The sequence below is a fragment of the Gorilla gorilla genome, chromosome 10 (assembly GCF_029281585.2).
Source record: "Gorilla gorilla gorilla isolate KB3781 chromosome 10, NHGRI_mGorGor1-v2.1_pri, whole genome shotgun sequence".
NCBI classification, from domain to species: domain Eukaryota; kingdom Metazoa; phylum Chordata; class Mammalia; order Primates; family Hominidae; genus Gorilla; species Gorilla gorilla.
In genome coordinates, this window is record NC_073234.2 from 81,229,810 (window position 1) to 81,245,209 (window position 15,400).

Here is a 15,400-nt window from a genome sequence, read left to right on the forward strand (position 1 = left end):
ATAATTATATAAATTCCAGGTAGCATTATTACATTCTGGCTTATTTTTGACTGTTAAGTTTTTCATTTCCAGAGATTTATAGTCTCAAAAATTCTAGAATCCTTATTTATTCCAAAGTACTTCCTCTTTGACGTCAAGTGTTTTCACTGAATGCTTTTTAAGGCAGGAATTTTTTAGCTGGAGGAAATTTTCTAGTAATTGCTCCATCCTACCGTTAGGGCTAAAGCATTCAGAATCATCTTCCTAGCATTTATGTCACACATTTACAGAATTACAAAGGCTCTGTGGTGAAATATCCTCATACTGCCCAATGCTGAAGTCTCCTCAGAACTTCAAGAATGGCCCTTGTTGAACCTGGGGTACAAAGCAGCAGAGTTATTCTGAGGAGACAAATTCAGAATTATGATAAATCTCAGCACCTGCATACGCACTTGTGTTTGTGTATACAAGTACATGCATCTAGAGAGAAATGAAAAGTGAAGGACCACCCTGTTGCAGGGGTTTGTGTTTGGGAAATCCACCAGGTGTCATCAGCTGCAAACATCAAGTGTGTCCCATAATCCTAATGGGAGAGTTAATAGTCTCTTAAAAATCTAAAGGGGAAAATCTGTGATATGTACGTTAACTTTTTTCTAAAATTCCAAAACCAATGAAAACAGCTTACAAAATTACTATATTTCCAATTCAAGTGATAAACAATAAATTGAAATCAGCTAATTAGAAATAAATAGAAATGAGGCTGGGTGCGGTGGCTCACGCCTGTAATCCCAACACTTTGGGAGGTCAGGAGTTCGAGACCAGCCTGGCCAACATGGTGAAGCCCCGTCTCTACTAAATACACAAAAATTAGCCGGGCGTGGCGGCGGCCATCTATAATCCCAGCTACTCGGGAGGCTGAGGCAGGAGAATCACTTGAACCTGGTTGGCGGGGGAGGGTTGCCGTGAGCAGAGATTGTGCCACTGCACCCCAGCCTGGGTGACAGCGAGACTCCATCTCAAAAGAAAGAAAGAAAGAAATAGAAAGCAGCTCGTTTTTTAGCAATTTGAGCAGTTGAATTCTCAGTCATATGAATTACATTCTTCAGTAGGAAATGGTGGTAGGTTTTTCTTTTTCTTTTTTTAAAAAAAGAAACACCATAAAAGTACCAGATTATTATTATTATTAGAGGGTGCTTTGTTACTCAAGTTTTTACTTTGATAAAAATAAGTCTCTCTCCAACTGAGATGTCTAAAAAAGTTTCACTAATTTATCAGGTATTTGATCGTTTATTGCTATTTCCCTTTTAAGGCTTTAATCTGGGACTTGAAGGGACTCCCTAAATGTAATTCAGACGTTTTTCTTTCACCTTTCTTCTACCCAAAGGGAAAACAGGTTTTCAAAATCCTAACAGCTCTCCACCCTTTCAATCTACTTTCCCCATTGTTGTACAGCCCTGGCAAACGATGCCTCTGGCAATTAGGACAGGTATAAACCTGCTCCTTTTCAATTTCCCAATGAGAGGATTGCAAAGTTTTCAGTTTCTAAAAGACTGGAAACAAAGCTTTCTGTTTCAAAAAAAGAGTTTTTACTTGCGAGTAACATCTTCTGTGGGTGGTGTGCACCCGGGCAAAGAAATCTCAGTAAGCCTTGATTATCACGGGATTTCTTCCCCCTCAACATAAAATGTTGAATGTTTTTACAGAGACTTCAAGGGCAGTTTTAAGGATGTTTATATTTCAGACAACCTAAACATTGTTTGGAGCAAAATGAGAAATTTCATTTTGGGACAAGCAAGTTGATGGATTGCAGTCAGCATCTCGTTCTCAAAGAAGGCATTTTTACTGGGGGCTTTTAGTCTAGACATACAAAGAGGGAAGGAGGAAAGGGGAAAGCATTCTCACTCTAACACTCGTCTTTTACATGGTACCTTGGCCAGTGCAGTAAATAGTTCATAATAAATCAGACTTACAAATACTCACTCGTCTACTCACTCAAGGAGCATAATGATTTATACTGCCTAAGTCACAAAGATTACCGATGTATTTATTTTCTTGCTTATGCACTTTCAAGCTAGTAAAACATCTTGTGGGCCAGTAAATGTTTAGTACCAACTGGCAAAACATGAAGAATCATATCAAAGGCTGCCCTAAGTTGCACTGTTTTGTTGTATAGGAAATACTTTTTGACTTAACCTCTGACCTCTGACATCACCAAGGTCAAGGGAAAAGGAGAGAGCAAAGTAGAAACCAAGGTTTAACCCTTAATAAAGTAGCTCAAGGACATAGAAGCACAGGGAAATTGGAGGGCAGAGGAAGCGTATCAAAATGATTATTAACTGTAAACAGATGAAGTAATTAGCTTAGCTAACAGTTGTAATACAGGAATATTGGCAGGATGAAGTCAGCGGTTCTTGGCAGGAAATGTTTTATAGAGATGACAACTTCTAACAGAAGTGAAAGAACATCACTCAATTTAGGGCAACTTATAAAACTCCAAAAAGCAAAATTTAGTGTTTCTGGACTTGACAAATTTGCTGTGAGAGTTTTTTTTTTAAGTATGACTGTTTCTGTGTGGGGAAGTCTGTGGATTAGGCTCAAAACAAAATGGCAGTGGCTGCCTGCATTTCCTCTTCATATTGCAGAATTTTCCTCTACATTTTGATGTGTACTGGATAAAAACCAATTATTTACTCAATATATAATCTTTCTTCTTACTCTCCAAACTTGCTGACCCAAATTAATGTGGAACAAATAGCAATTGGCTTTAAAACCTGGTCTTTCTAAGAAAATCCTTAATGGTTGCATAGAAATATGTTGCATTGCCTCAGACACTTACATTCAGGAAATGTTTGCTGGACACTCAAATGTCTACAGAGAAATTGTTAACTTACTGTTATTGATATTTTTATAATCTTACTCAAAAGTCATAACTCAGGATAATGAAAAATGTTTGGTGCAATAATGATTAAAATCCACAAATGTTCTGTTCCCTGGCCACAAATACAACACCTATGCAAAATTTTACACATCTACAAAACAAAGGGAAAAGGTTTTCCCTAGTCTATGCCATTAATAAGCACATCTGGAATATAACTCTTAAGCAGTCTTTAATCATAATTTAAAGCTACTTTGCATAAAAATAAGAACATTCCACAACAGCTGTGGAAACATTGAAATAAATTTTCTTCTTCTGGGCCGGGCATGGTGGCTCATGCCTGTTATCCCAGCACTTTGGGAGGCCCAGGCAGAAGTATTCCTTGAGCCCAGGAGTTTGAGACCAGCCTGAGCAACATAGTGAGACCCCATCTCTATTTAAAAAAAAAAAATCCCTTCTTTTGAATACTTTGTTTATGCAAAAATCCTTTTGCTTTCTTTAGCTATTTTTTTAAATGCAGTGTTCCTGCAGTAAGAATTGAACCTGGCATGGAAAACTGATCAAACCGGTAGTCCTCAGAAATCATCACTCCTGAAACTTGCAATTAGTTTATACCTAAAATGATTTCCCTATTTGAAAAATGTGCCTACCATTTCCAGATTTTTAAAAAATGGCCCTTTATCCCAGAAAGGAGAAATTCATTGTATCCCAGAGACCAGCGTTACTTCTGTTGCAGTATTTTCAGTGATGGAACTCTGTTGAGGCTACAGACAAGAAAAGCAGGAGAGCATTTTAGGAATCTAAGATTTTTTATTTTACTTTCCTCTGGGGACCTTCTTTAATAGTTTTTTTCTTTCTTAAGAACCTATCCTTGAATCATAGGTAAAGAAATAATCACAGAATGAGTAACTGACATTAATAATCACAGCTTCACACTATAGTCTTACTGGATTTTTACTGTTTTTCAGGGTTTCCCCAAGTGGTGGTCACATTTCTCACACAACCCTGCAGTGTAGATAGACATGTATAGTCATTACTGGGCTGACACGGTGGGACTGAGACCTGCTAGTGCCGTGGTTGGCATCTATGATTAGTGAGGTCCAAGATCAACCTTCTTTACATTAAACATGCCCTAGCAAGACCTTCAAACCAACTTTATTAAGCTGATGCTAACGCACACAAAGAAGTCCTAACAATTCTATGTTTTTATATACATAATGCAAAAATAAAGACAAGATCAGGTACAATTGCTGTCAATATCTCAACTTATTGTCTCCTTTTGAAAAACATAATTCCTGCCTAGCATTTCCACCTGAATCCCTTGCTCTTGCCAGGTTATATGGTTTATATATGTTCCATTTAACATGTTTTTTAAAAATCTGCTGTAGAGTTTTCCTAGTTGGAGGAAATAATCACTTTCCATTAAGTTAAACAGTCCCGATAAATTTTAAATGAAAATATCTGACAGAGAAATAGAAAAACTCAGCCTTGTGGTCTTGCCGGTCACTTAGCTACAGATGGAACTTGAAAAACTGGTTCCTGGTCATTGCTGCTGAAGAGAGCCCTTTATTTCTGTTGTGACAGGACTGACTCAAGATACTCATGAACGTGGAAAACTCCTAAGTGTGTCGTTCTGAGTTCCTGAGAAGTTGAACATACACAGATGACAAAAAAGAATGCCATTTAGCCATAACTACCCTTTCTAGATTACCAAGTATTTGTAGGTTTATTGGCAAGATAGCTTAAATTACGTATGTATTTCTGGCCTGCAACATCATGTAATAGAAGAGTTGCAGAATTCTTTGCAGTTAAGAAAAAAAAAAAGATAAGGACTTATTAAAGCTGACATGGACTGTGATTTTTGCACTCCGTACCACACACAAAGGAGGGCATCGTGGTGACACCACCCCTGTGTTTGTATTTCTTGGTTCCATTTAGAATTCACTGGCCTCTTCTACTGCAGACCTGCTGTTTAGTCTGCATCTGGAAATTAAACCCAGAGCTTCAGCTCTTAGCATTAAATATTGAACTTTCTTCCAGCACACACCCTCATCCATGCCTGTATAGTAAGTCTGATTAAACTCAAGACATTTTAAAATTCCACCAGCCTTAGGAGTTAAGTTTGGATATTGGGCTGTCTTCCTCCTCCTTTTTAATCTATTAGAAGAAGTGTACCCAAAGGTATATATACCACATGCATCATGTTGAACCAAATTAAAAGAACAGTGATGTGTGCAAACTATATTTCTGGGTTTTAGTGGAGTTTTTTTCCAAACTTAGCTAAAACAATGAAAGAGTTACATTTATCAAATTCCTTTTTTCATGAACAAAAGAAAAACTAAGGCAAAGTAAGTGCACTTTTCCAGTAGTTATAATAAAAATATAGTTTTCCAACTCTGCCCACCCCTGTTCCCCACTCATCAGTTTTCTGCCAAGAAAGCTCACATGTTTCGGCCCGGTACCTCACTTGTCTTTGTAAAATAGCTGCATGATGGCTGGGAGCTTTTCGGTGTTTAGAGGCCTTAGTGGCTGGTGCTTATAAAAATGTCACCGTGCACTTGCACTTTGAAAAGTCCTTTCATCTGAACATTCCTGAAGCCCCATTCCAACGGGTAAGCCTTCTTGACCAAAGAGTGGCTGTTTAGCCTTCCCACCCTGCCACTAGACCCTAATGAGATGTGTGCAACTCTTGGCTACAGTTTTCATCTCGTTATTACTTCAAGGCTCCTCCTGGGAGCTACACAAGCTCAAAGGTCCTTTGACCATTAGGTGACAAATGAGAAGCAATTTTTTAAAAACGTGTCAAGGGAAAAGCTATTGTCTATAACACATGGCCATGTCTTTTTTTCTTTTTTTTTCTTTTTATTTGAGACGGAGTCTTGCTCTGTCGCCCAGGCTGGAGTGCAGTGGCACCATCTCGGCTCACTGCAAGCTCTGCTTCCCGGGTTCACAGCATTCTCCTTCCGCAGCCTCTCAAGTAGCTGGGACTGCAGGTGCCCGCCACCACGCCTGGCTAATTTTTTGTATTTTTAGTAGAGATGGGGTTTCACCGTGTTAGCCAGGATGGTCTCGATCTCCTGACCTCGTGATCCGCCTGCCTAGGCCTCCCAAAGTGCTGGGATTACAGGCGTAAGCCACCATACCTGGCCCCAGCCATGTCTTTTAAGTTATTAAAGATGATCGAAGCTCAGGGGTCCCTACCAACTCCTCAGTTACAGAAACAGGACTCTTTGGGGATGTCGGAGCCAGCTGCTTATTCTCCATGTCACCTGTTTCTGTTCCCTCTTTGCACCACAGAAGCACCCTGTGTTAAGTCTGGCCAAACTATGACACTTAGGGGAGCTGAGAATGGGTTTTCCAACCTCATTCCTGACAGGGAGGATTTTTCTTCTCTTCATTGAATGCACACTTGTCGTACAGAATCCGCACATGTAACCAAAGACCAAGTCACTGGGAAGGTGAGAGCTGAGGTTTGCAGAGGTGGGAAGAGCCACCTGCCCCACCACATCAACCCTTTGGGAACCATTCCTTCCTTTGAAGGGTGGCCAGCCAGGGCTATGCCAAGAAGAGAGAGCTCTCCACTAACTAGACATTTGAGAAAACCATCATTCTGAGCATGTGAGAGCCACATTGCCTCCAAACCTTTAATGAAGTGAGACTTCCACCCTCTGACATCCTAGTCACGTTCCCAGTACTAACTGATAGTTACTAGTAGAATTCCAAGGTCAGCAGAAAGATACATTAATAAAACAACTATCCACATTGTCTTATCCACATTGTCTTAAGGACAGTTAAGGAAACAATATGACCTACCACCATTTTCATCTGAATTGTGTCTAAAGGGTTGGAATTCAGGAGTTTCAGCAGCTCACATCAAGCAAAGTTTCTGGGAATGTTTTGAAAAGCTGATCACATTCCATCTAGTACAAGGTCTTTGTTAAGTTCATGGCCTGAAAATTCTGTTTCCTTCCGGATTTGAAAGTACCTTGGTTTCCGGATAGTATAGAAAAATCAAACAGTTAGAAATTGAATAATTACAGCTCAATCCAGGAGGTTTGCCAGCTTGACTGAGTTCTATTAATTTTTCAACCGTAAGAAGGAATAAAATATACTTGCTGGCTTTTATGCCGTGGTCTGTTTCAGAGTAGTCACCTAAGTCCACACCTCATGTCAGAATGAGAAGTGAATCATCTGGGGACAAACGAGGTGTGTATCTGCCTAACAGCTTAGTGACTTTCTGGAATTTAAATATTAAGTGAAAGGACAGGGTCACAGGGCAGCTGATCTTTGGCTCGTCTCTCTTTCGTCTGCCCATGGCTTTGATCGTGCTACATCCTCCTTTGTGGCCAGGGCTCCACAGAGAATCTCAGGGTCATGGCCTGTTGCCTAGTCAAGAGGTATAAACCTGCTGCTTAAATATGTGAAGCCCACAGTTTGGGGGTTGGGAGTTAAAGGGGAGGTAGCCTCATACGTTCCACTTTTCCCACAAAACCCAAAGCAGACTAAACAAAACCGGTGTGAAATCTCATGACTTGATGCTGCCGTGGTTATATTTTTCAAGCTGTAATCCATTCATTTGTATGTGTGTTTATTCCCAGGATTTACAGCTCGCTCAGTCTTCGGGGGGAAAGAGAATATTTGAAACCTTTTGCAAAGGGTTTGAAGTATGCAGTGGCCTGTGATTAAAGCCCAGGATAGTGTGTGTGTGTGTGTGTGTGTGTGTGTGTGTGTGTGTGTGTATGTGTGTGTGTGTGCATTCATGTGAATGTGTGAGTGCCAGTTCACGTGGGGTTTTTTTCTCCCATTTGCTGCTTTTACGCAAAAGCGTCACACATGGTAGCATTTAGGAGCCCCTTCACAGCTGAAGTGTTTCAAACACTAATGAATGGAAGTTTGGTCATATAATGCAGACAAGCTTTAAGGCATGCTTTACTGAATGGTGTACTGTAGTGACCTGGGAAAGGAAGAGAGGTATAAATTGTGTCGGTTAGCCACCCAGACAAAATGAAGCCATGTGGAAAATCAAATCTATTAAAGTATGAAGACTGTTATAAGCTGTTTTAAGCTGGCCATTCTTAAAGGGGCTCGGTCTGCTGCAGGAGTAAATGTTTACCTCTTCCGCCAGATCTTTTTCACATGCCGTCTTATGAGACAATGTGCAGCATTTGATAAAAATCATCCTCTCACTAACGACGCTTTTATCGGAAATGTTTATTGTCTCCGCTTTACCACCCATGTCCTGAAAGGTACTGCACATTTGTTAAATAAGCAAAAGGAAAGAGAACTTTGCGGCTCAAGCCGGCTCGCAGAAACCCCAACAAATTCCAGAGCCATAAGGAATCAGAAAAAGGGAAAGGGAAGGAGGAGTTAGATTTATATGAAGAGGGGGCCTTGCAAAAACATATATATTAGATTTTCTCTGCTTGGCTAGCCCACCATCAAATGTTTGGTCGATGCGGATTAGTATTGAGATTGAGCAGTTACGCCGAACTTGGGTCACTGTCTCAAAATGTGCTTTAATAAATACAAGGGGGAGGAAATGGATTTGGGAAGGCTCGTTGTCAGCTCTGCCCCTGCTCTCACACTGCCTCTGCACAATGGTGTAGGGGTCACACACAGGTGTTGGCACCAGTACCAACCCGACCCAAATCCTGGTCCCACACACCCTGTAATTTTGGGCACATTACTTGTCTGTGCCTTGGTTTTCTCAGATGTAAAACAGGAATATTAACAGAAGGTGCCTAAGCATTTGGTAAGCACTCTAAAAATACCAGCTATTATTACCAGTATCTGGAGGGTGGGTTCATTTATACCTTAAGAAAGGATCCCCCTAACTCTATTTTTCTTGTTTGCCGGTTTTTAAAACTAATGAATGGCATGCTGTCGGGAAAAATTTATCCATTCCTATTTTTTTTCTAATTGGTGAGTAAGCGTGCATTGCCCTGACATTCTCTGGACAGCAAACAATTGAATTTGCTGACCAGCCGCCATGATGTCAAGCCTTAAGTCAACAGTGGCTAATGACCGCTCTGGGAAAAAACAACACCTTGATTCCTCAATTACGGTTTAAGAAGCCCTGGGAATGAGGGCTCGCCAGTCATCGTCATCCTCTTTTGAGGCAAGCATAATGTGCTGTGGAAACAGGTTACCTCTGCACTGTTGGCAAGAGCAGCCCACACAGTATAACGATTGAGCGTCATGGCTGTGCCCTTTGTGTGTTCCAGGAGGAAACTGAAGAGACATCCTCACAAGAGTCTGCCGAAGAGGACTAGGGGGCGCCAACGTTCGATTTCTACCTCAGCAGCAGTTGGATCTTTTGAAGGGAGAAGACACTGCAGTGACCACTTATTCTGTATTGCCATGGTCTTTCCACTTTCATCTGGGGTGGGGTGGGGTGGGGTGGGGGAGGGTGGGGGTGGGGTGGGGAGAAATCACATAACCTTAAAAAGGACTATATTAATCACCTTCTTTGTAATCCCTTCACAGTCCCAGGTTTAGTGAAAAACTGCTGTAAACACAGGGGACACAGCTTAACAATGCAACTTTTAATTACTGTTTTCTTTTTTCTTAACCTACTAATAGTTTGTTGATCTGATAAGCAAGAGTGGGCGGGTGAGAAAAACCGAATTGGGTTTAGTCAATCACTGCACTGCATGCAAACAAGAAACGTGTCACACTTGTGACGTCGGGCATTCATATAGGAAGAACGCGGTGTGTAACACTGTGTACACCTCAAATACCACCCCAACCCACTCCCTGTAGTGAATCCTCTGTTTAGAACACCAAAGATAAGGACTAGATACTACTTTCTCTTTTTCGTATAATCTTGTAGACACTTACTTGATGATTTTTAACTTTTTATTTCTAAATGAGACGAAATGCTGATGTATCCTTTCATTCAGCTAACAAACTAGAAAAGGTTATGTTCATTTTTCAAAAAGGGAAGTAAGCAAACAAATATTGCCAACTCTTCTATTTATGGATATCACACATATCAGCAGGAGTAATAAAGTTACTCACAGCACTTGTTTTCAGGACAACACTTCATTTTCAGGAAATCTACTTCCTACAGAGCCAAAATGCCATTTAGCAATAAATAACACTTGTCAGCCTCAGAGCATTTAAGGAAACTAGACAAGTAAAATTATCCTCTTTGTAATTTAATGAAAAGGTACAACAGAATAATGCATGATGAACTCACCTAATTATGAGGTGGGAGGAGCGAAATCTAAATTTCTTTTGCTATAGTTATACATCAATTTAAAAAGCAAAAAAAAAAAAAAGGGGGCAATCTCTCTCTGTGTCTTTCTCTCTCTCTCTTCCTCTCCCTCTCTCTTTTCATTGTGTATCAGTTTCCATGAAAGACCTGAATACCACTTACCTCAAATTAAGCATATGTGTTACTTCAAGTAATACGTTTTGACATAAGATGGTTGACCGAGGTGCTTTTCTTCGGCTTGAGTTCACCATCTCTTCATTCAAACTGCACTTTTAGCCAGAGATGCAATATATCCCCACTACTCAATACTACCTCTGAATGTTACAATGAATTTACAGTCTAGTACTTATTACATGCTGCTATACACAAGCAATGCAAGAAAAAAACTTACTGGGTAGGTGATTCTAATCATCTGCAGTTCTTTTTGTACACTTAATTACAGTTAAAGAAGCAATCTCCTTACTGTGTTTCAGCATGACTATGTATTTTTCTATGTTTTTTTAATTAAAAATTTTTAAAATACTTGTTTCAGCTTCTCTGCTAGATTTCTACATTAACTTGAAAATTTTTTAACCAAGTCGCTCCTAGGTTCTTAAGGATAATTTTCCTCAGTCACACTACACATCACACAAGATTTGACTGTAATATTTAAATATTACCCTCCAAGTCTGTACCTCAAATGAATTGTTTAAGGAAATGGACTAATTGACTTGCAAAGACCTACCTCCAGACTTCAAAAGGAATGAACTTGTTACTTGCAGCATTCATTTGTTTTTTCAATGTTTGAAATAGTTCAAACTGCAGCTATCCCTAGTCAAAACTATTTTTGTAAAAGACATTTGATAGAAAGGAACACGTTTTTACATACTTTTGCAAAATAAGTAAATAATAAATAAAATAAAAGCCAACCTTCAAAGAAACTTGAAGCTTTGTAGGTGAGATGCAACAAGCCCTGCTTTTGCATAATGCAATCAAAAATATGTGTTTTTAAGATTAGTTGAATATAAGAAAATGCTTGACAGATATTTTCATGTATTTTACACAAATGTGATTTTTGTAATATGTCTCAACCAGATTTATTTTAAACACTTCTTATGTAGAGTTTTTATGCCTTTCTCTCCTAGTGAGTGTGCTGACTTTTTAACATGGTATTATCAACTGGGCCAGGAGGTAGTTTCTCATGACGGCTTTTGTCAGTATGGCTTTTAGTACTGAAGCCAAATGAAACTCAAAACCATCTCTCTTCCAGCTGCTTCAGGGAGGTAGTTTCAAAGGCCACATACCTCTCTGAGACTGGCAGATCGCTCACTGTTGTGAATCACCAAAGGAGCTATGGAGAGAATTAAAACTCAACATTACTGTTAACTGTGCATTAAATAAGCAAATAAACAGTGGCTCATAAAAATAAAAGTCGCATTCCATATCTTTGGATGGGCCTTTTAGAAACCTCATTGGCCAGCTCATAAAATTGAAGCAATTGCTCATGTTGGCCAAACATGGTGCACCGAGTGATTTCCATCTCTGGTAAAGTTACACTTTTATTTCCTGTATGTTGTACAATCAAAACACACTACTACCTCTTAAGTCCCAGTATACCTCATTTTTCATACTGAAAAAAAAAGGTTGTGGCCAATGGAACAGTAAGAACATCATAAAATTTTTATATATATAGTTTATTTTTGTGGGAGATAAATTTTATAGGACTGTTCTTTGCTGTTGTTGGTCCCAGCTAAATAAGACTGGACATTTAACTTTTCTACCATTTCTGCAAGTTAGGTATGTTTGCAGGAGAAAAGTATCAAGACGTTTAACTGCAGTTGACTTTCTCCCTGTTCCTTTGAGTGTCTTCTAACTTTATTCTTTGTTCTTTATGTAGAATTGCTGTCTATGATTGTACTTTGAATCGCTTGCTTGTTGAAAATATTTCTCTAGTGGATTATCACTGTCTGTTCTGCACAATAAACATAACAGCCTCTGTGATCCCCATGTGTTTTGATTCCTGCTCTTTGTTACAGTTCCATTAAATGAGTAATAAAGTTTGGTCAAAACAGATCAAGGAGGGAGACACTCACAAGTCATTTTGTTGCACCCCTTGCACACATCTTGGCACACATGTACATAAAGTGTGTTTTACATATCATACTCCTTCAATCAACTGCCCTGAGCTCGCCTTTCAGATTTTGACATTTAATTCTACAGAGACAATCTTAGAAGAAACATGAAGAACAAGCTGTAGCTCCAAACTACAGAATTTTTACTTCAGGCTAGCATCTACAAAGTTTGTAAGGGAAGTAACTAATGCACTAGTCGTCTTTGAAGTAACATTGGAAAGAGATCCGGAAGTTTGATGAAAAGAATAGGAAATGAAAGCCACGAAGAGTCTCCTAGATAGGAGCCTTTTAACTCTAAAAACTACTAGCAGAGTCAGAATGATTCTACCAAGTTCAAGGTCAACTTGACACTTAAGTTGCTAATTATGAATAAATCCGGGATTTTTAAAAAGCTAAAACTTTTGGTTTTTACTATCACCGTTGTTACTCAAATTTTCTTCATTTAGCTTCTTAGAAGGAGAAATTTGTTTCTAGGAAAAGCTTGCCAATTTTAAGACATCCACTGTCAGGAAATTTGTTAAATGTATTATTTCATTCCTGAATTCATTCACTTATTCTCACAGCCAATATTCTGTGAGTACCTTACTGAGTTGTCCTGAAAAGTGGCTGCATCCTGAAGCCCCTGCCAATACCAAGGACAAATCACAGGCCCTCTCACAAAAAGCCTTTATGGTCACCATCAGAGAGGGAGAATGAGTTTCAACCAATGTAGCATTTCACACGGGAGCGTGGGGAGGGTTTGTATCTTTTAATGGGCTGAGGATGCTCAACTCTCTGGTGAATTCAGGAATAGTAAGTGATTTAGGAGTCTAGGCAGAAACAAAAATAGAATTTAGGAATGAATACCATCCAGCTAGGAGGCATATGATGCAAACTCCAACTGTAACAAAACTTCAGAGAAGTGAAACATAAGAAGCCCAAGACCAGCACAGTGGTGCACTCCTATAGTTTCAGCTACTCAGGAGGCTAAAGCAGGAGAGTCACTTGAGTCCAGGAGTTGGAGGCTGCAGTACACTGTGATCACACCTCTGAATAGCCACTGCACTTCAGTCTGAGCAACACAGCAAAACTCTGTTTCTCAAATTAAAAAAAAAAAGCCCAAGAGCAGAGAGAAGATGGCAGATTTGATGCTCTTCTTTTCAAGTTAGTTTTATTTCTGTGAAATTACTTTTTATTGAGCAAGACTAATTTCTAGAGTTAGGTAAGTTCATTCTTGAGCAATTACTCTTCAGATCTAGGAATTCTGGCCTAAAAGTGGACGAAAAGTTGAAAAGAATCAAAATTTTTTTGAAATACATAATTCAGATAACAACCGGGGGGGTCAAAAGGCAACAACAGGGGTCTACACCCCTAGTCTGAGTTCAGCCATCTGTAAAACTTGGCAATTTTTCTTCTGAAGTAGGAGGGAAATGGCTGCAGATATGACCCTCTCTCCTCCATCCTCAGCCTCTGTATTTGGGACTCCACCCAAGCTAAGCCAGTCATGCCTTGGTTCCACTCTCATACCAAGACCCAGTTGCGGCCCATGGGAAAATGCCTCATGTCAGTGAGCAATACTCCACTTTGTACCTAGTTTGCAATAGTTAGGTTCTTGTTTTTGCCTTTGAGCCTAACTCAACACCTTGGTGATCTGCCTCCACTCCATGAGTAAGCCCATCTCAGCCTTCCCAGGGCCCTAAATTCTTCCCCTGTACTGCCACCAACCCTAAGGTTGACCCCTTGTGACCTGTTAGTCCCATCTCCCTTTCTTCTATTCAATTACCTATTTTCTCTCTCTTGGAAATTGCTTGTCCTGTGGCTTCCTTAGTCCTAGTTTAAGCATACATTCTTGAGGATGTGAAATAGCAACATTTGAGAATGCTGCACTGCCAGAACCCAGACTGTGGGGTATCTACCTTGAAAGAAACTTGCTATGTGAGGAAAATGGTAGACACAGATCTAGCTCTAGTAGTGTGCTGCTGCTGAGAATCTAGAGAGTTTGGAGAAAAGAGGAGCCCTTTAACACACTGCCATGTTCTCCCCAAATCCTGGAGATCTCAAAAGCGTTAATGTCCTCCTAAGTCAGATCTCTGACTGATGTCTGCTGTTCCGCTGGGCACATTGGCCAGGTTTTAGAGGAACCTAAGGAACAGGAGCTGCCATTTAAGTGGCAATGCTCCAAGGGATGCAATGAAACAAAGACAAAGTTGATATTAAAATGCAGATAGTTTAGTCTAGTGCAGGCTAGCAGCTCCTGCCCTAGAAATGAATGGCTGTGTTAGCCAGGATCCCTTCAGTTGCACAAGACATAAACCCAATGCAGAATGGCTTAAGCCAAACAAAACAAAACAAAATATGTAGTAGCTGATAAACTAGGAAGTCCAGGATGTGGATCTTTAGGTATGGCTTGATCCAGGGACCCAAGGATGTGGCCAGAACTATAGTCTGTGTATAACCTATAGTTCAGCTTTTCTCTATCTTGCCTCCATTCTTGGATAGGTTATCTTCTAGTGATGACAGCGTAGCTGCTGGAAGCCCCAGACCCACATCGTCTTGGTCTAGCAAACTCTGAAGAAAGATCCTTATTTTTTTCCAATATTTCTAACAAAATCTTGGAGTTGAATACTGTTGGGCCAATTTGGATCTCAGGCCAATCACTATAAAATCATTCTGGCCAGAAGTGGGTGGGAGTGGGGAGAAAACAGTGATTGGTTAGATCAGATGTGGGTCACATGTCTGTCCCCAGAGCCAGTCCATAAAGGCGGACCTCAGTAAGTGAGAGGGAGGGAAGAGAGGAGGCCCAGCCCCAAGTGAACTATGAAATGAGAGACTCCCCAAAGACAAGCCCAAGCCCACATCCAGGAGAAGGGAAAACAGATACAGGAGACAGGAAGGATAGCAGCTGCCTGTTACAATGGCACAGCCAACAACTCTCACTTAACACCCGGAAACTGAGGTGAGACAAATGTGAGCAAGGCTGAAGAATGTCAGACTTTACCATGAACGTGAATGGAAATAAAATACCCTGAGAATTGTTGGTCTGGCAGTGGACTTTGCAGGGGGATAAAGACACCTCATTTAGAGCCACTGAGAGTTTGCTGTTTCTTACCATGAAACAATTTAGCCTATCTTGACTGGGAGAAGTAATGACAACTCTTTTTGCATCATCAGTTTTTTGCTTACAAACCACTTTCACAAATTTTCTTTCTTTTCATCTTCAGCACCATGGTGAGTAAT

General features: G+C 40.1%; 1 protein-coding gene across 1 annotated transcript in view; it reads left to right on the forward strand.

The window, feature by feature from the left end:
* Nucleotides 1–12,059, forward strand: part of HMGA2 (high mobility group AT-hook 2) — a 141,325-nt gene extending 129,266 nt beyond the window's left edge. Inside the window, exon 5 of the mRNA XM_004053509.5 lies at nt 9,079–12,059. Coding sequence (XP_004053557.1) covers nt 9,079–9,126 — 48 coding nt within the window. The 3' untranslated portion in view covers nt 9,127–12,059. The remainder of the gene's footprint in view (nt 1–9,078) is intronic.
* The last annotated feature ends 3,341 nt before the right edge of the window (nt 12,060–15,400 follow it).